This window comes from Armigeres subalbatus, chromosome 1 (genome assembly GCF_024139115.2).
Source record: "Armigeres subalbatus isolate Guangzhou_Male chromosome 1, GZ_Asu_2, whole genome shotgun sequence".
Lineage (NCBI taxonomy): Eukaryota > Metazoa > Arthropoda > Insecta > Diptera > Culicidae > Armigeres > Armigeres subalbatus.
The window spans coordinates 206,719,259-206,739,576 of record NC_085139.1 but is presented as its reverse complement, the minus strand read 5'-3'; the positions used below and the strand labels follow the sequence as shown (position 1 = coordinate 206,739,576).

Below are 20,318 nucleotides of genomic sequence, written 5' to 3'. Positions count from 1 at the left end.
AGGCTCAGGCCTCCTTTCAAGAGGCTCAGAGCCTCCTTTCAAGAGGCTCAGAAGCCTCCTTTCAAGAGGCTCAGGAAGCCTCCTTTCAAGAGGCCTCAGGCCTCCTTTCAAGAGGCTCAGAAGCCTCCTTTCAAGAGGCTCAGCCTCCTTTCAAGAGGCCTCAGAAGCCTCCCTTTCAAGAGGCTCAGAGCCTCCTTCAAGAGGCTCAGAAGCCTCCTTTCAAGAGGCTCAAGCCTCCTTTCAAGAGGCCTGGCCTCCTTCAAGAGGCTCAGAAGCCTCCTTTCAAGAGGCCTCAGAAGCCTCCTTTCAAGAGGCTCAAGCCTCCTTTCAAGAGGCTCAAGCCTCCTTTCAAGAGGCTCAAGCCTCCTTTCAAGAGGCTCAGAAGCCTCCTTTCAAGAGGCTCAGAAGCCTCCTTTCAAGAGGCTCAGCCTCCTTTCAAGAGGCTCAGAGCCTCCTTCAAGAGGCTCAGAAGCCTCCTTTCAAGAGGCTGGAAGCCTCCTTTCAAGAGGCTCGGAAGCCACCTTTCAAGAGGCTCGGAAGCCACCTTTCAAGAGGCTCGGAAGCCTCCTTTCAAGAGGCTTGGAAGCCTCCTTCCAAGAGGCTCGGCAGCCTCCTTTAAACAGGCTCGGAAGCCTAAGGAATAATCGAAAGCCAGTCAAAAATATTTCCGAGATCTCGGCTGTGGAATCTTAGCAAAATAATTTAGGTGTTTACGAAAATGTCGACCCCACAAGTATTTTAACTCTTCTATAGATTTTCCAACATAGTCCGCTTCATTATCCTACGATTTCCGCACCTCAATGTTGGAGAGTGAACGGACAATTCAAAGGACATAAAAGGCTTTCTGTAGAATAAAAAAAAACTAAAGAATATATTCCAAATTCGATGCCGCTATAGCTCTATTCAATTATTTCTTTCTATTTTTTTGTATAATTTAATCACTTCAAATAGGACGTTTTTCCAAAGCTTACCAGAATTCAATTTAAACATTCGAAAAATAAGTCTCATTCCAATGGGCACCCCTTCAAATTGTTATTTTTGTACCCGTCGTTAATTTACGCGCAATCCACTCCCCAAAAAAAAAGCATGAAATAACCCCCCCTTCCTATCCGAAAATTCTCGCTTCAAAAGGGTCCCATGACTTGGCCGCCCGAGTGGTGGCCAAAAAGGGGCGCCCCCAGCATCCCTCAGACAATGCCCGGCTTCACGTCCAGCTGGCTGACGTGATCCAGCCCGGGACTAGGGGTGTGGGCGTGGTGGTGAGGTGCACCCGACTGCTGCTGCTGTTGCTGTTGCTGCGAGGGATGACTCAGCGCACCGGGATGGCCGACCATGGGCATCCCCGGGGGCATCGAACCAACGTGACCGACGTGACTTGCCGACCCAGGGCTGCCGCCAACACCGCCTCCTCCGGGAGCTCCGCCGCCGCCGCCGCCTCCACCGGATTGCTGCTGCTGCTGTTGGTGGATATCGGTTTGGTTGGTCTCCTCGGAGTCGCTGCACGAGTCGGATGAAGTTTTCTTGGTCGCTCCGGTCCCGGCACTGCCATTGCCACCGGCCGTCGATGATCCGTGGGTTTTGACGTGTTTTGCTAAATGATCACTTCGCATAAATCGCTTGTTACAAACGGGGCATAAAAATCGCTTCTCACCTGTATGTGTGCGTAGATGGCGCTGGAGTTCATCGGATCGGGTGAAGCGCTTGCCACAGAATAACCAATTGCAGACGAATGGCCGCTCGCCGGTGTGCCATCGAAGGTGAGCCTTCAGGTGACTTGTTTTCCCGTAAACCTTACCACAGCCAGGAATGTGACAGCTATGGATGTTCTTCTTGCGTAGATGAACTCCGGCCGGTCCGAGCCGTTCTGCTTCCTGACAGTTAGGACAGTCGCAGGTGGCACGGCCCGAATAGCGACGCTGACTGCGAGGAGACGGGGCCTGCGGCGTTGGCGGTGCCGGTGAAGGCGGTGTGTGTGGCAAGCCGAAGCCTCCGACGCCCTGGGATGGTAGCATACTTTTGTATGTATCCTGCAGCAGGTGCTGCCCGGTGCCAAGCAGGTGTGCCGTGTTAGTGAGTGAATGTGTCAGCGTCGAATAGTCAGAACTAACGGCAGCAGTAGCTGCGTAGTTTGCCATGGTAGCGGCGTGCATGCCGGCACTTCCCATGTCCAACCAGCCGCCGGCCGCTCCATGCATATCCCACCAGCCGGAGTTCATGTTATCGGTCTTGTGAGCCGTCGCTGCCGAAACGGCATTGAAAGGCCAATCGTACGGATGGCGCGAGTATACTGACCCGAGGGTCGCACCCTCGACCTTCCCCAGAATACCGTGCTGCATGTGTGGATTCTCGGCACAAGCCGGCGATGTGGTGGCTCCCGGGAAATACAAGTCACTGCCGTAGGACGGCGTTGTGGACGCCGAACACGACGACGTTATCGGGCGACTGTAAGATGAAACAACACGTCAGGAACAACGGTGGGGTCTCGCTTGCGCGTAGCGGGACATAACTTACCTGTTGGTTAAGTTGGACATTGGGCTGGCGGTCGACGATGCGGACGATGCCGACGAAGCCGATAGGGTTCGCTGCGTGGATTGTATGACGTTGCTTCCCGAACTGCTGCTGGTCGCCGTCTGAGGGCTTCCGAGCGAGTTGGGCGAGTGTGGGCCGGACGATATGGGGCTTTTCTTCCACGGGTGAAAACCTTTGCCCACGGCGGCGTCCGCTAGAGGTGGAGGTGACTTGTTGGACAGTTTGTTACACTGCGCAGCCAACATTGCCAAAGGTGTGCCTCGTAAGCCAGGGTGCTCCTGTAAAAGAAGGGAAGAAGAAAAAACTCGTTAGAATCGTTCGGTTGATAATGAGAACAAAGCCAATTTTCCTACAAACACAAATCGGTAAAATGGGCAAAAGATTATTCGGAAGTGGTTGTCTCTGCACTGGCCGTAAATCCAGTCCTCTTTCCAGCATCGGAGGAACTAATTCAATCGTTTTCTCGCGCAGCTCAAAACTCATTAATTTCGTGCCTAATTTTTTACCCTAATTTTTCAAACTCCTCTTTGCGGCCGTTGATGGTCGGTCGTTCGGCGGGAACCTCAAACAGCCAAATGAACGCTGACTGACAGACAGGAGAGCCCCGGCGTCGCCGCAGAGTGCAAGAATCAGAACGGGAGGAAGTCATTATTTTCAGCGCCGCACGGAACGAGAGGGGCAAGCGTTGAAAGACAACAAATCCAAAAGCCGAGACGCACATCCACCAAAAATTGATCGGGAACGGTTGGCCGAGGGTTGGGAACGACCCGGCGCTAGACGGACGAAGATCAGCAGACACGCGGCGTTTATCATTGCGAGAGGAATATTTATTCATAACGCGTCTTCTGCACACGCTGGCCGCTTTCCGCCTTCCGTTTATGGGCCACGAACAGACAGACGGGCACGGCCGGCGCGGTTGAGGGATCGATTTTATGACGTTGTTGGTTACCCCCACGAAGCTGCGGGTGCGCAGCTTTTATGGGCCAATTTCTAGCGCTCATAACCTCATTTACGGCCCGCAAAGCTGCGCTGCAAGACGGACCTTCGTCCGTTCCTTGGAATCAGTGTTAATAAATTACGCGCCGAGATCGGACACAGGCGGGCTCTTTAGTTGCGTGCTAAAGACGAGACTTGATGAATATTCCTAGGAATAGTGTTCCTATTTTGGTCTCACGAGTCTAATTTGAATTTTCGATTGGTTTGTTGATAAATCACACTGCTCATTAATTAAATGATCGTAAACAAAAATAGCTGTTTTAAAACAAAATAGATTCGAAAAAGTGTAAAATAGGACCACTGTTCCTACATTTATGGCATATGATGAGATGGTCACTACTACAGGCTATAAAACAATCTCGCGGTGCTATAAATGGTCATAAAGAGATCAGTCCGAGTTAACAAGTGTCTCGATGAGTAGGCGGCTGAAGCGATCGAACAACAATGTTTCACCTGTTAAAATGTTTAAATGGTTCATAACTCGCCAGGAGAACAATAAATTGCCGGCTACAGATTGAACAGAGAACGCAACTTTGCTCCCGATGCAATTCATTCGAAACAGAAGCGCCACTGTTTTGATGTGGCCATGTGGAGAAACTATATTTAGAGCTCCCAGGTTGGTATTTAAAATTTGGCCAAATTACAAGAATATTTTGAACAGTTCTTCAAGTATTCCACTATTTGCATAGTTTCCATTGCAGACAAATAAGATTCTGTTTTCGACAGTCGGATGGCAACCCTACTGGTATCGGATAGTCTCATCGTCTGGAAGTGTCCATCATCAAAGATGCCGATGATTTTTGATTGGCTTCTGGTCGAAGCATGCCCTGGTTTGATTGAAGTTAAAACGGTTGCCTCGAATTGTTACGATGACGCTCGCGCGGACGATGGCAAGCATCGGTATCACAATAAGTGGTTCGGGCAGTTGTTGACTGTGCTGCGTGTTGGATTATTACTCCAGGAGCGAACGGTCCCTGATGTAGTGTTGCGGTGCGGGAGGTTCCGATGGAGGGGGAATGTTTGATAATGGAAAAGCTTTTATTCGATAGACACATGTGTAAGCATAATTATGGTAAGGCGAAAGAGCAAGAATGGATTTGCATAACATGGGGTTCTCCGGGACGATAGAGCTGGATTTTGTCGAGTTGGATTTTGGAGCGGAACGTTTACAATCGCAAGCGAGGGCCAGTAGCTAAGTGCTGTTTGGAAGTGCGCTTATTGATGAGTCATTGATAACGCTGTGAGTTTGAGGCCTTTCTCACAAAATTCTGTTGAGTCAATGCTATCAGAAGAATGATTTGTTGTACTGCTCATAGAAGCTTTAAAGCCAGGAGCTTAAATACAAGAAACTATAAGAGATTCTGGATTTCTAATGTAATCCCAAATATATAGAAATGGCAGACGATTTCTCTGAATATTGTATCTATTTCTCTAGAATGATATTATTCAGCATAAACAAAATGAGCTTCAGATATTCGCATAAGAAAAGCAAACCTACAGGTAAAAAATTGTTTTTGAAAGTTTTGCCAACACGTAGTGTAGCAAAAACGTGTAACAGTGAGCACATTTTCGGAATATGTCGAGCAAATAATTTGACAGAACGACCCATTTGGACGAATAGGTGAGGTTCTTCCTTTCTTACTTCTCATCCCAATTATCTCTTTTCACTTCTCATAGTAAGAAGAAGAAGATTTCTTCAATTTTTATTTCTTACTTCTAACTTTAAACTATTCACCTTTTACTTGTGTGATAAATGAATATGAACAGAATTGCGTAATGTGGAGTGAACAAGGAATAAGTCCTGACTACTCACCTCTTCCTTCTCACTTCGCGCCGAGAACAGTGTAAAATGAGGAGTGAGAGGGTAAAGTAAAAAAAAGTAGTCACTTATTACTACTCACTTCAAACTTCTCATTACACATTTTCTCACAGTGACAAGTGAAAAATGAAACAGTGAGAACGAAGTGAGAAGCAATAAATAAAGATTGACCCCTCAATTCTTACTTCTCACTTCTCACTAACTTTAAATTTCTCACTTTTTAAAATTCGAAAGAAGAGAAAGTGAGGAAACAAATGAAGTCAGATTTGCAGGGTATGGAGTGAACATAAGAAGTAACTTCTCCAATTTATTTTCCAAATCCTATCCATTCTAATCAAATCCAAATCCAACGTAAGTCGAATCCAAATCCAATTTGAATTGAATCCAATGCAAATGTAATCCAAATCCGATGCTATGTATGTAGTTAGGCCAGAGGTTATTAAGCCGAATGGTAACTGAGCCGAAGTCCTTTTTTTTTTCTTTTTAACGTGATTTTTTATTGTAAATAAGTTCATCACCTCGAGCCGAAGTCGGGTGGAACGCTCAATAGGCCATATGATCTTTAGGCGGATAGAGAAATGAGCAGTGAGAAGCGAGAAATGAAAATTAGGAAGTAAGAGTGATGAAATGAGAAATAAAAAGTGAGCAGAGAGAAATGAGAAATGAAAAGTGAAAAGTGAGAAGTGGCAAGTGAGACATAAGAAGTGAGAAGTGAGGAGTGAGAAGAGATAAATAGAAAGTGTAAAGCAAAAAGCGGGAAGTGAGAAGTGAGATGTGAGAAGAGGGGTTAGGGAGAAGTAAAAAAGTGGACGGGAGAAGTGAGAAGGAAGAAACAAGAAGAAAAAAAATAAGAAGGATGGAAGCAAAAAAAGGAAGAAGTAAGAAAGAAGAAGGAAGAAAGATTAAGGAAAATCCTATTCAAATCTTATCCAAATCCAATCCAACTCTAAAGAACACTTAATCCAAAACCATTATAATTTGAATCCAAATCCAATCCAAATCCTATCCAAAAGCGTTACGAATTCAATTCAAATCCAAAACAAAATCAATTTAAATTCATTTGAATCCATTTCAAACCTAATCCAATCCAATCAAAATCCAATCCAAATCCAATTCAAATCCAATCCAAATCCAATCCAATCCAAATCAAATTCAAATCAAATCCAAATCCGACCCGAATCCAATCCAAATCCAATCCAAATCCACATCAAATCCAATCCAAATCCAAATCCAATCCAAATCCAATCCAAATCCAATCCAAATCCAATCCAAATCCAATCCAAATCCAATCCAAATCCAATCCAAATCCAATCCAAATCCAATCCAAATCCAATCCAACCAATCCAAACCAATCCCAATCCAACCAAATCCAAACCAAATCCAATCCAATCCAACCAAACCAATCCAAACCAATCCAACCAATCCAAACCAATCCAAACCAACCAATCCAAACCAATCCAAATCCAAACCAATCCAACCAATCCAAACCAACCAAACCAATCCCAATCCAATCCAAACCAATCCAAATCCAATCCAAACCAATCCTAATCCAATCCAAACCAATCCAAACCAATCCAAACCAATCCAAACCAATCCAAATCCATCCAAAAGCGTTACGAATTCAATTCAAACCAAAACAAAATCAATTTAAACCATTTGAATCCATTTCAAACCCTAATCCAATCCAATCCAAATCCAATCCAAATCCAATCAAACCAATCCAAACCAATCCAATCCAAATCAACCAAATCAAATCAAATCAAATCCAAACCGACCGAATCCAATCCAAATCCCACATCAAACCAATCCAAATCCAACCAACCAAACCAATCCAAACCAATCCAAACCAATCCAGTCAATCAATCCAAATCCAATCCAAATCCAATCCAAATCCAATCCAAATCAATCAAACCAATCAACCAATCCAAACCAATCCAAACCAATCCAAACCAATCCAAATCAATCCAAACCAATCCAAACCAACCAAACCAACCAAACCAATCCAAACCAATCCAAACCAACCAAACCAATCCAAACCAATCCAAACCAATCCAAACCAATCCAACCAATCCAAACCAATCCAAACCAATCCAAACCAATCCAAACCAATCCAAACCAAACCAACCAAACCAATCCAAACCAACCAATCCAAACCAATCCAAACCAACCAAACCAACCAAACCAACCAAACCAATCCAAACCAATCCAAACCAATCCAAACCAATCCAAACCAATCCAAACCAACCAAACCAATCCAAACCAATCAAACCAATCCAAACCAATCCAAACCAATCCAAACCAATCCAAACCAATCAACCAAACCAATCCAAACCAATCCAAACCAATCCAAACCAATCCAAACCAATCCAAACCAATCCAAACCAATCCAAACCAATCCAAACCAATCCAAACCAATCCAAACCAATCCAAACCAATCAAACCAATCCAACCAATCCAAACCAATCCAAACCAATCCAACCAACCAAACCAACCAACCAAACCAATCCAAACCAAACCAATCCAAACCAATCCAAACCAACCAAACCAATCCAAACCAATCCAAACCAATCCAAACCAATCCAAACCAATCCAAACCAAACCAAACCAATCCAAACCAATCCAAACCAATCCAAACCAATCCAAACCAACCAAATCCAAACCAAATCCAACCAAACCAACCAAACCAAATCCAATCCAAATCCAAATCCAAATCAATCAACCAACCAATCCAAATCCAACCAAATCAATCCAAAACCAATCCAAACCAATCCAAATCAATCCAAACCAACCAACCAACCAACCAACCAAATCCAACCAACCAATCCAAATCCAATCCAACCAATCCAAACCAATCCAAACCAATCCAAACCAATCCAAACCAATCCAAATCCAATCCAAATCCAACCAATCCAATCCAACCAATCCAAACCAATCAAACCAATCCAAACCAACCAAACCAATCCAAACCAATCCAAACCAACCAATCCAAACCAATCCAAACCAATCCAAACCAATCCAAACCAATCCAAACCAATCCAAACCAATCCAAACCAAACCAATCCAAACCAATCAAACCAATCCAAACCAATCCAAACCAATCCAAACCAATCCAAACCAATCCAAATCCAACCTAATCCAATCCAAATCCAATCCAAATCCAATCCAAATCCAATCCAAATCCAATCCAAATCCAATCCAAATCCAATCCAAATCCAATCCAAATCTAGTCCAAATCCAATCCAGTTCAAATCCTAATGCAATACAAATCCAATCTAAATCCAAACCAAATCGATTCCTAATACATTTCAAATTAAACCCAAATCCAATACAAGTCTTAATCCGTCTGAAATCCAATTCAAATCATTCAAAATTTTAAAATTTAAGAGAATGGACGTCTTGCTCAAAAACTTTTGACTGAAAGTCATTCAGCCGAAAGCCATTGGGCCGAAAGTTAGATACGAGTAAATTGATCATTTAGTCGAAATGGTCGTTCGGCAGTACGGTCAATCGGCTTAACATGTCGTATGGCTGAGCATTAGTAAATGTATAAAAAGTGAAGATATTAATTATAATTGAGAAGTGAGAAGTGAAAAGTTAAAAGTGAGAAGTATGAAGTAAGAAATTAGACTTAACATGTGAGAACTTCTAACCTGTCATTTGTTTTCTTACTTCACTTTTCTCCCTTTTTATACTAAAAAGTGATAAGCTAGAAATGCAGCCTGAGATGCGAGAAGTGAAAATCTCACTTCCTTATTTTCACTTCTTATTTCTCACTTCTTGTTTCCTACTTCGAACTTATCATTGTGAGAAGTTTGTAATAAGTAGCAAGAATTGCAGAATGAGAAGTGAGACGTCTTGCTTCTCCCACAGTAAGAAGTAAGAAATCGGAGTGAAGTGACGGATGTCTCACTTCTCACTACTCATTTCTCAACTCTCAATTTTTAAATTCTTACCTCGTACTTCTCATTTATATATCATCGTGAATCACTTCACACTTTTCCCGTTAAAGTATTGTTCGACCATAAGACATTTGTGGTCTAATGGATCTATCTGAAAAACGAACATTTCGGTCATGCAGGGATTATCAGCCAAATTGGAACGAACGACGTTTTCGGCCAAATGTCCTGGTCGGTCGAATACCCATTTTCGGCGAAATGACTTATTGAATGACCTTTTGACTAAATGACTTTTTCGGTTAGGTAACCAGTTCGGCCGAACGACGCAACATATGCACATCACTACGAAGCTATTTACCAAAGCAAGATCACATTGCTGTGTTGGCTCTAATGTACCCTACAGGTTGCGTTGACGAACTGGTATTTTTCACCCATTATGTCATGCATACCATCGATACGGGATGCATGATGACTCTTTGTAGTTAAAGGTTGGGGATCATATTACCAGCTTCGAGGAATGTGTCTGGCAATATGACCAGATTTACTCTATAACGCACCATTTCGAGGTATCTTCAACCAGTTACGTATAAGAAACAAAGGTTTTATTCTCTGATGCTCTGATGATGATGCCCTGACATATTTTCTAAATTCAATAAAATTTGGTACATTTGGTTCTGAGATTCATTATCAACAACAAAACACAGAAAGTCCACGTAAAGTTTTGCTGACATAAAGTCATTACATTCTCTTATGATGAAGATTTTACAAGAAAATGTCGGTAATAATCACCTATCAATTCTTCGATTGTCCTTAGAATTCTAATGTTCATAATTTGCTATCGCTTTCCACACTAGCTTGATCTGCTGTAAGACCTATTTATCGATGACAAACTCATAATACGTCACACAAAAGCACTTCCATTATACCATTTCAAAAATGCGGCAAACGTGTTACCCAACACATCATACGGCAACAACGACATTATAATCGTCGTCCGTCTTGTTCGACACCGCCGCCGCCGCCGCAACGCGCACTCAAAGCATGGCGATAAGCATCGGCATAATGTAACTCAATTTAGTCGTTTCACGTGAGCCGCGCGGCGCGTATTCCGTTCTAGACTGTCACCTCCGGTCGTCGTCGTCGTCGTCGACGTCGTAGCCATCCTCAGGACAGGATGGATGATCGAACGGACGACGGATGGACGTAGGGTGGGACGGACGCCCGGGGTTGTAGACCGGATGAACAACGTCCAGCCCCGCCTCCGAATGCCCGTCCCTAATGGCATTATGACAAATTAGTTTTGTTTTATTCGTCCTCGATTGCAGGCCCACTTGTGTGTAGATTGATGATGGCTTCGGAGCACCTCATTTTGAGGTGACAAATTTACGAGCTTTTAATGAACCGGTCCTTCGGTTGATGGAGGTGCGTAGACATTTGCGGCACAAAGATGGTTGTCACCCGGACCCATCGGAGTCGTCACCATCAATTTACGAACCTTGTTAGCGCTCTTCGCAACCCATAATAGGAGCTCCCCGGCCTAAAAAAGGTCGAAAGTGCACTCTCATAATTACAGGGCCGCTGCGTTCCGACACTTTCTCGTTGCGAACTGTTGGAAAGTCAAAATCATTAACACGTTTTATAGCACTCACCCCCTCCGAGCAAGTCGCTGCCCCGCAGCCGATAGTTAGAGTGCCGCCAGTTTTTGGCGTTGTGCTGTGCGAGTGCGAGTCGGCATCAGCTGGATGTAGGAGGATCAAGAGCGCACCGAGGCAAATTAAAAGATCAAATAAATAATAATTGCAACCGGAGCAGTCCCTCTACGATGGGGTTGTTGCCTGGTCTGCATAGCTCCCTAATAAGAGGAACGCAACTCTCCAGGTCGGGCCGAGCTCTGCCAATAATGGCACTAATTATCGGCTTTCTGTTTTGCGCACACGGCCACTGCCCAACTGCCTGGCGGATTCCCCAAACCGGCCGCCGGCGGAAGATGCAATCCGATTCAAGGGTTCAATTTGATCCACTGACGACTTCGGCCGGGGATGGACTTGCTTTAATTAATTCAACCCTCTATTAAGGTCGCCGATTACTCGAATTTGGAGGGCCAATTTGGGTGTCGAGTGGCGCGCGGGTATGTTCATCCGAAGATGATGACTGACCGGTTGGCTGGCTGGCGATCCGATGATGAGAGAGTGAGGGAGCTGGTAAAAGGCAGCCGCTTGGTGCTAATTGGAGTTGGATTACGGTCAGCTGGAATTTGAGCTATTGACTGTGGGTGATTTTGTCGTCGATTTGTGTGTGACAAACGACTCCAGATTTCAGAAATTGTAATAGCAATAAGATGGTTTAGCAATTCATGCAAGGATGATTAACGACAGAAGTAAATTGGAAATAAGAAAGAGTAAAATAGCTAAATAACTGGGTAATAGGAAACCAAACATTAGGGCACTTATGAGGATGTTAGAAAAAAAATATTGGGGCACAAGCAAAAAACAGATTTGCAAACCCTTACAATTCTGACGACCTAGAGAAATAAGTTGAAAAAAATATTTTGAATTGGGCCTGCAAACCTTCAGAAAAACTGGCGAAGCTTTTTGAAAGCATAGAAAGCATAGTAGAAATGGTCAGTAGAGTTTCTGGGAAAATCATTTGAAGCTAGAGGGCCAAGCAAAAGTGATTTTCAGCTGAACTTCGTAGCAAAGGGTAATTTAAATTAAAAAAATGTGCGTAAATTCCAATCCGTTCTGATGATTAAGGAGTACTAGAAGAACTTCAGGAAATTTGGTGGTGACCAGGGACAGAAAAAGTCGCTTCAACTACACTCAAACAGGTGACAAGCAGCACATAATCAAGTCGCTAGTCCTTTAAATTTAATTAACAGAATGAATAAGACGGAATGTGCATGAACAGCAGCATGCGTCGACATTCGGTATCATCTTAAGGGTGGAGCGAAGGCACTTTATGTCTATATGGGATTTTGCGAGGCAAAATTTTAAAATTTGTTTAAGGACAAACCTCTCGGAATCCAAATTAAAATCTACTAGCGTTTTTAAGAATGACACACCAGTCAATACAGAAGCAACGCACAACTGTTATTTTAATTATTTCAAGCATGCAGCGACGCAGAAATGCTAAAAAAAGGATGACAGTTGTGTATTGTCATGCTTGAAAACGCGAATAGATTTAAGTTTGGATTCCGGAAGGCTTGTCCTTATAAAAATCTCCTTCAAACATCTGGTCGAAAACGTCGTTTTTCAGAAAGAGCCTTTTGGCCGAAAATGTCGTTTGACCGATCGGGCGTCATATGGTTGAGTGAAGTGAGATGTGCAACGTTTAACTACTCACTTCTTACTCATCTCTTCTCACTTCTCACATCTAACAATGAGTAATTGAAAGCGAAAATTGAGACGACTCATTCCTTATTTCTCATTTCATCACCTTTTTCACTTTCAAATGATCGGCCAAATGACATTTTCGGGCGGACGACCTTTTCTAACATTTGACTATTTTGGCCAAATGGTTAGATGACATTTCGGAGGCACCACCCCACTACCCCGAAGGCTACTACCCCGAACCCCATTACCCCAAAGGCTACTACCACGAGTGGGACAGTACCCCAAAAACCATCACCCTGAAGGACACTAACTCGAAATCCATTACCCATTACCCCGAAAGGCGAAATCACCCCGAAAACGTTTCGAGTGTGTAGTATTCTATTTTTATGACAGATATCAATGAATCGCAAAATGACAATCTTGGCAAAGAATAAAATAAATAGAGATAGAAAATAAATAGAGAGCCTTTTTTCAATAGAACGCGTTTTCCCGGTATAAGGCGAACAGAGAAGATGATGCCTTCTTTAAATGAACGCGTTTGCCCGGTATAAGGCACACAGAGGAAATAATGACTTCTCTAAATGATCGCGTTTTCCCGGTATAAGGCAGACTGAGGAGATTATATCTTATATCGATTATATTATATCGAAGACAAACAAGATCTCTCTCTTTCTCTCTCACCCATTCTTTATCCATTCACCCACTCTCACTCACTGAACCACTCTTACTCAGTAGTCCACTTTTACTCACTCATTTACTCTCAACCATTCGCTCAATCTTACTCACTCACTCTTAATCACTCACTCACTCTTACTCAATCACTCACTTTTACTCATGCAGCTCCTGTCACACACCTACTCACTTTTACTAACTCACTCCTTCCTCTTACTCACTCCCTCACTCTTACTTACCCACTCACTCACTCTTGCTCACTGTCTTACTCCTACTTACTCGCTCATTCATATCACTCACTCACTCTTACTCGCTCATTCTATCCTACTTATTCACTCAATTTTACTCATGCACTCACTTTTACTCACTTACTCACTCACTACCTCTTACTCACTTACTCACTCACTCTTACTCACTCATTCACCTTTATTTACACATGATTTTCAATAAAATTGGTTTTAGCTTAAATATCTGTTATCTGTGGTATAGATTAGGTTGAAATGTGGATTGCATTTGGACTGGACTTGGACTCGATATGGATTGGATTTGTAGTGGATTTGTATTGGATTTAGTTTGATTTCGAATTGGATTTGGATTGAATTAAAATCAGATTTGGATTGGATTTAGTTATCATTTGGATTGAAATTTAAATTTAATTTGGATTAGATTCGGATTGGATTTGGATTGAATTCGGATTAGATTCGGATTGGATTTGGATTGAATTCGGTTTGGATTCGGATTGAATTTGAACTGGATTTGGATTGGATTTGGATTGGATTTGAGTTGGATTTGGACTGGATTTGGATTGGATTTGAATTGGATTTGGATTAGATTTGGATTGGATTTGAATTGAAGTTGGATTGGATTTGGATTGGATTTGGATTGAATATGGGTTGGATTTGGATTGGATTGGGATTAAGTTTGAATTGGATTTGGATTGGATTTGGATTGGTTTTGGATTGGATTTGGATTGAATATGGGTTGGATTTGGATTGGGATTAAGTTTGAATTGGATTTCGATTGGATTTGGATTGGATTTGGATTGGATTTGAATTCGATTTGAATTCGGTTGGTTGGTTTGGTTGGTTGGATGGATTTGGATTGAATTTGGACTGGGTTGGATTGGTTTGGTTGGATCTGGATTGGTTTGGATGGTTGGTTTGGATTGGTTTGGATTCGATTTGGTTCGATTTGGATTGGTTGGATTGGTTTGGTTGGATTTGAATTGATTGGTTGGATTGGTTGGATTGGATTGGTTGGATTGGTTGGTTTGGATTGGATTTGGTTGGTTTGGTTGGTTTGGATTGGTTTGGATTGGTTGGTTGGTTGGTTGGTTGGGATTGGTTTGAATTTGGATTGGATTTGGATGGTTTTGATTGATTTGGTTGGATATGGGTTGGTTTGGATTGAATTGAGATTAAGTTGAATTGGTTTCGATTGGTTGGATTGGATTGGATTGGTTGAATTCGTTTGGTTGGTTTGGATTGGAGTTGGATTGGTTTGGACTGGAATGGTTGGTTTGGATTGGTTTGGATTGGTTTGGATTGGTTGGTTTGGATTGGTTGGATTGGTTCGATTTGGTTGGATTTGGTTGGATTGATTTGGTTGGTTGGATTGGTTGGATTGGTTTGGATTGGTTGGATTGGTTTGGATTGGTTTGGATTGGTTTGGTTGGTTTGGTTGGTTTGGATTGGTTTGGATTGGTTTGGATTGGTTTGGATTGGTTTGGATTGGATGGGTTGGTTTGGTTGGTTTGGATTGGATTTGGATTGGATTTGGAATGGATGTGGATTGGATTGGATTGGTTTGGATTGGTTTGGATTGGTTTTGGATTGGTTTGGATTGGTTTTGGATTGGTTGGATTTGATTGGATTGGTTTGGATTGTTGGTTGGATTGGTTTGGTTCGGTTTGGATGGTTGGATTTGGATTGGTTTGGTTGGTTGATTTGGTTGGTTTGGGTTGGTTTGGTTGAATTTGGATTGGTTGGTTGGATTGAATTTGGTTGGTTTGGATTGGATTGGTTTGGATTGGTTGGTTGGTTGGATTGGTTTGGATTGGTTTGGTTGGTTTGGTTGGTTTGGTTGGTTTGGATTTGGTTGGTTTGGTTGGATTGGTTTGGATTTGGTTGGTTGGTTGGATTGGTTTGGATTGGTTTGGTTGGTTTGGTTGGATTGGTTGGATTGGTTTGGTTGGATTTTGGATTGGTTTGGATTGATTTGGTTGGTTTGGATTGGTTTGGTTCGATTTGGTTGGATTGGATTTGGTTTGGATTGGTTTGGTTGGATTTGGATTGGTTTGGATTGGTTTGGTTGGTTTGGATTGGTTGGTTGGTTCGATTGGTTTGGATTCGATTTGGATTGGTTTGGATTGGATTTGGATTGGTTTGGGTTGGTTTGGATTGGTTTGGATTGGTTTGAATTCGATTTGGATTGGTTTGGTTGGTTTGGGTTGGTTTGGATTGGTTGGATTGGTTGGTTTGGATTGGTTTGGATTGGTTTGGATTGGTTGGTTTGATTGGTTTGGATTGGATTTGGATTGGTTTGGATTGGTTATTGTGGATTTGGTTGCATTTGGTTGGATTGGTTTGGTTGGTTTGAATTCGATTTGGATTGGTTTGGTCGGTTTGGTTGGTTTGGATTGGTTTGGATTGGTTTGGATTGGTTTGGATTGGTTTGGATTGGTTTGGTTGGTTTGGTTGGTTTGGTTTGGTTGGTTTGATTTGGATTGGTTTGGATTGGTTTGGATTGGTTTGGTTGGTTTGGTTTGGTTTGGTTGGTTTGGATTGGTTTGGTTGGTTTGGATTGGTTTGGATTGGTTTGGATTGGTTTGGATTGGTTTGGTTGGTTTGGATTGGATATGGATTGGTTTGGACCGGTTTGGTTGGTTTGGTTGGTTTGGTTTGGATTGGTTTGGATTGGATTTGGATTAGATTTTGATTAGGTTTGGTTGGATCTTGGTTGGTTTGGTTGGATTTGGATTGGTTTGGTTGGTTTGGTTGGTTTGGATTGGTTTGGATTGGTTTGGATTCGATTTGGATTGGTTTGGATTGAATATGGTTGGTTTGGATTGGTTTGGATTGGTTGGTTGGATTGGTTTGGTTTGGTTTGGTTGGTTTGGATTGGTTTGGATTGGTTTGGATTCGATTTGGATTGGTTTGGGTTGAATTTGGATTGGGTTTGGATTGGTTTGGATTGGTTTGGATTGGTTTGGTTGGTTTGGATTGGATTGGGATCGGTTTGGATTGGTTTGGATTGGTTTGCGTTGGATTAGGTTGGATTGGTTTGGATTGGTTTGGATTGGTTTGGTTGGATTGGTTTGGATTGGTTTGGTTGGTTTGGTTTGGTTGGTTTGGATTGGTTTGGATTGGTTTGGTTGGTTTGGATTGGTTGGATTGGTTTGGATTGGTTTGGTTGGTTTGGATTGGTTTGGTTTGGATTGGTTTGGATTGGTTTGGATTGGTTTGGTTGGTTTGGATTGGTTTGGATTGGTTTGGATTGGTTTGGTTGGTTTGGTTGGTTTGGATTGGTTTGGTTGGTTTGGATTGGTTTGGTTGGTTTGGATTGGTTTGGTTGGTTTGGTTGGTTTGGATTGGTTTGGTTGGTTTGGATTGGTTTGGATTGGTTTGGTTGGTTTGGATTGGTTTGGATTGGTTTGGTTGGTTTGGATTGGTTTGGTTTGGTTTGGTTGGTTTGGATTGGTTTGGTTGGTTTGGATTGGTTTGGTTTGGTTTGGATTGGTTTGGTTGGTTTGGTTGGTTTGGTTGGTTTGGATTGGTTTGGTTGGTTTGGATTGGTTTGGTTGGTTTGGTTTGGTTTGGATTGGTTTGGTTTGGTTGGTTTGGTTGGTTTGGATTGGTTTGGATTGGTTTGGATTGGATTTGGTTGGTTTGGTTTGGTTGGTTGGTTTGGATTTGGATTGGTTTGGATTGGTTTGGTTGGATTTTGGTTTGGTTGGTTTGGATTGGTTGGATTGGTTGGTTTGGATTGGTTTGGATTGGTTTGGATTGGTTTGGATCGGTTTGGATTGGTTTGGATTGGTTTGGGTTGGTTTGGATTGGTTTGGATTGGTTTGGTTGGTTTGGTTCGGTTTGGTTGGATTTGGATTGGTTTGGATTGGTTTGGTTGGTTTGGATTGGATGTGGATTGGTTTGGATTGGTTTGGATTGGTTTGGTTGGTTTGGATTGGTTTGGATTGGTTTGAACCAGTTTGGTTGGTTTGGTTGGATTGGTTTGGTTGGTTTGGATTGGTTTGGATTGGTTTGGTTGGTTTGGATTGGTTTGGATTGGTTTGGTTGGTTTGGATTGGTTTGGATTGGTTTGGATTGGTTTGGATTGGTTTGGATTGGTTTGGTTGGTTTGGATTGGTTTGGATTGGTTTGGATTGGTTTGGTTTGGTTTGGTTGGTTTGGATTGGTTTGGATTGGTTTGGATTGGTTTGGTTGGTTTGGTTGGTTTGGTTGGTTTTGATTGGTTTGGTTTGGTTTGGATTGGTTTGGTTGGTTTGGTTGGTTTGGTTGGTTTGGATTGGTTTGGATTGGTTTGGATTGGATATGGTTGGTTTGGATTGGTTTGGTTGGTTTGGTTTGGATTGGTTTGGATTGGTTTGGATTGGTTTGATTGGTTTGGATTGGATCTTGGTTGGTTTGGATTGGTTTGGTTGGTTTGGTTGGTTTGGATCGGTTTGGATTGGTTTGGATTGGTTTGGGTTGGTTTGGATTGGTTTGGATTGGTTTGGTTGGTTTGGATTCGGTTTGGATTGGTTTGGGTTGGATTTGGTTGGTTGGGATCGGTTTGGTTGGTTTGGATTGGTTTGGATTGGATGTGGATTGGTTTGGATTGGTTTGGTTGGTTTGGATTGGTTTGGATTGGTTTGGATTGGATGTGGTTGGTTTGAACCAGTTTGGATTGGTTTGGTTGGTTTGGATTGGTTTGGATTGGTTTGGATTGGTTTGGATTGGATTTGGATTGGATCTTGATTGGTTTGGTTGGTTTGGTTGGTTTGGATTGGTTTGGATTGGTTTGGTTGGTTTGGATTGGTTTGGTTGGTTTGGATTGGTTTGGATTGGTTTGGATTGGTTTGGTTGGTTTGGATTGGTTTGGTTGGTTTGGATTGGTTTGGTTGGTTTGGTTTGGATTGATTGTGGATTGGTTTGGATCAGATTTGGATTGGTTTGGATTGGTTTGGATTGGTTTTGGATTGGTTTGGATTGGTTTTGATTAGATTTTGATTAGTTTGGATTGGATCTTGATTGGTTTGGATTGGTTGGATTGGTTGGAATGGTTTGGTTGGTTTGGATTGGTTTGGTTGGTTTGGGTTGGTTTGGATTGGTTTGGTTGGTTTGGATTGGATGTGGATTGGTTTGGATTGGTTTGGTTGGTTTGGTTGGTTTGGTTGGTTTGGTTGGTTTGGTTGGTTTGGATTGGTTTGGATTGGTTTGGATTGGTTTGGATTGGTTTGGTTGGTTTGGATTGGTTTGGATTGGTTTGGTTTGGTTTGGATTGAATTATGGTTGGTTTGGTTGGATTTGGATTGGTTTGGATTGGTTTTGGTTGGTTTGGATTGGTTTGGTTGATTTGATTAGATTTGGTTGGATCTTGATTGGTTTGGATTGGTTTGGATTGGTTTGGATTGGTTTGGATTGGTTTGGTTGGTTTGGATTGGTTTGGGTTTGGTTTGGATTGGTTTGGATTGGTTTGGATTGGATGTGGATTGGTTTGGATTGGTTTGGTTGGTTTGGATTGGTTTGGATTGGTTTGGATTGGTTTGGATTGGTTTGGTTGGTTTGGTTGGTTTGGATTGGTTTGGATTGGGTTTGGGTTGGTTTGGTTGGTTTGGATTGGTTTGGATTGGTTTGGATCGGTTTGGTTGGTTTGGTTTGGATTGGTTTAAGTTGGTTTGGATTGGTTTGGATTGGTTTGGTTTGGATTGGTTTGGTTGGTTTGGATTGGTTTTGGTTGGTTTGGACTGGTTTGGATTGGTTTGGTTGGATGTGGATTGGTTTGGATTGGTTGGGTTGGTTTGGATTTGGTTTGGATTGGTTTGGATTGGTTTGGATTGGTTTGGATTGGTTTGGATTGGTTTGGGTTGGTTGGTTTCGATTGGTTTGGATTGGTTTGTTGGTTTGGTTGGTTTGGATTGGTTTGGATTGGTTTGGATTGGTTTGGATTGGTTTGGATTGGTTTGGTTGGTTTGGATTGGATGTGATTGGTTTGGATTGAGTTTGGATTGGTTTGGATTGGTTTGGATTGGTTTGGGTTGGTTTGGATTGGATTTGGATTGGTTTGGATTGGTTGGAATGGATTTGGATTGGTTTGAATTGGTTTGGATTGATTGGTTTGGTTGGGTTGGATTGGTTTGGATTGATTGGTTGGATTTTGGATTGGTTTGGTTGGTTTGGATTGGTTGGTTTGGTTTGGATTGGTTTGGTTTGGATTGGTTTGGATTGGTTTGGTTGGTTTGGATTGGTTTGGATTGGTTTTGGTTGGTTTGGTTGGTTTGGATTGGTTTGGTTGGTTTGGTTGGTTTGGATTGGATTTGGTTGGTTTGGTTGGTTTGGATTGGTTTGGATTGGTTGGATTGGTTTGGGTTGGTTTGGTTGGATTGGATTTGGTTTGGTTGGATTTTGGATTGGTTTGGATTGGTTTGGATTCGGTTCGATGTTGGATTGGTTTGATTTGGTTTGGTTAGGATTGGATTTGAATTAATTGGTTTGGAATTCGATTTGGATTGGTTTGGGTTAGATTTGCATTGGATGTGGCTTGGATTTGGATTGGTTTGGATTGGTTTGGATTGGTTTGGATTGGATTTGAATTCGATTTGGATTGGTTTGGATTGGATTTGGATTGAATTCGGATTGGATTTGGATTGAATTTGATTGAATTTGTATTGGATTTGGATTGGATTTGAATTGGATTAGGATAGGATTTGGATTGGATTTGGATTGGATTTGGATTGGATTTGGATTGGATTTGAATTGGATTTGGATTGGATACGGATTAGATTTGAATTGGATTTGAATTGAATTTGGATTGGATTTGAATTCGATTTGGATTGGATTTGGATCGGATTTGAAC

The 20,318-nt window shown here is 42.3% G+C and overlaps 1 protein-coding gene across 1 annotated transcript in view; it reads right to left on the bottom strand.

Annotated features, from left to right (window-relative positions):
• Window positions 1-762: 762 nt before the first annotated feature.
• LOC134210164 (transcription factor Sp9) overlaps window positions 763-20,318 on the bottom strand; it is a 157,047-nt gene continuing 137,491 nt past the window's right edge. Inside the window, exons 2-4 of the mRNA XM_062686190.1 lie at window positions 2,512-2,807; window positions 1,652-2,442; window positions 763-1,591 (exon numbers count right to left, since the gene is read on the bottom strand). Coding sequence (XP_062542174.1) covers window positions 1,188-1,591; window positions 1,652-2,442; window positions 2,512-2,807 — 1,491 coding nt within the window. The 3' untranslated portion in view covers window positions 763-1,187. The remainder of the gene's footprint in view (window positions 1,592-1,651; window positions 2,443-2,511; window positions 2,808-20,318) is intronic.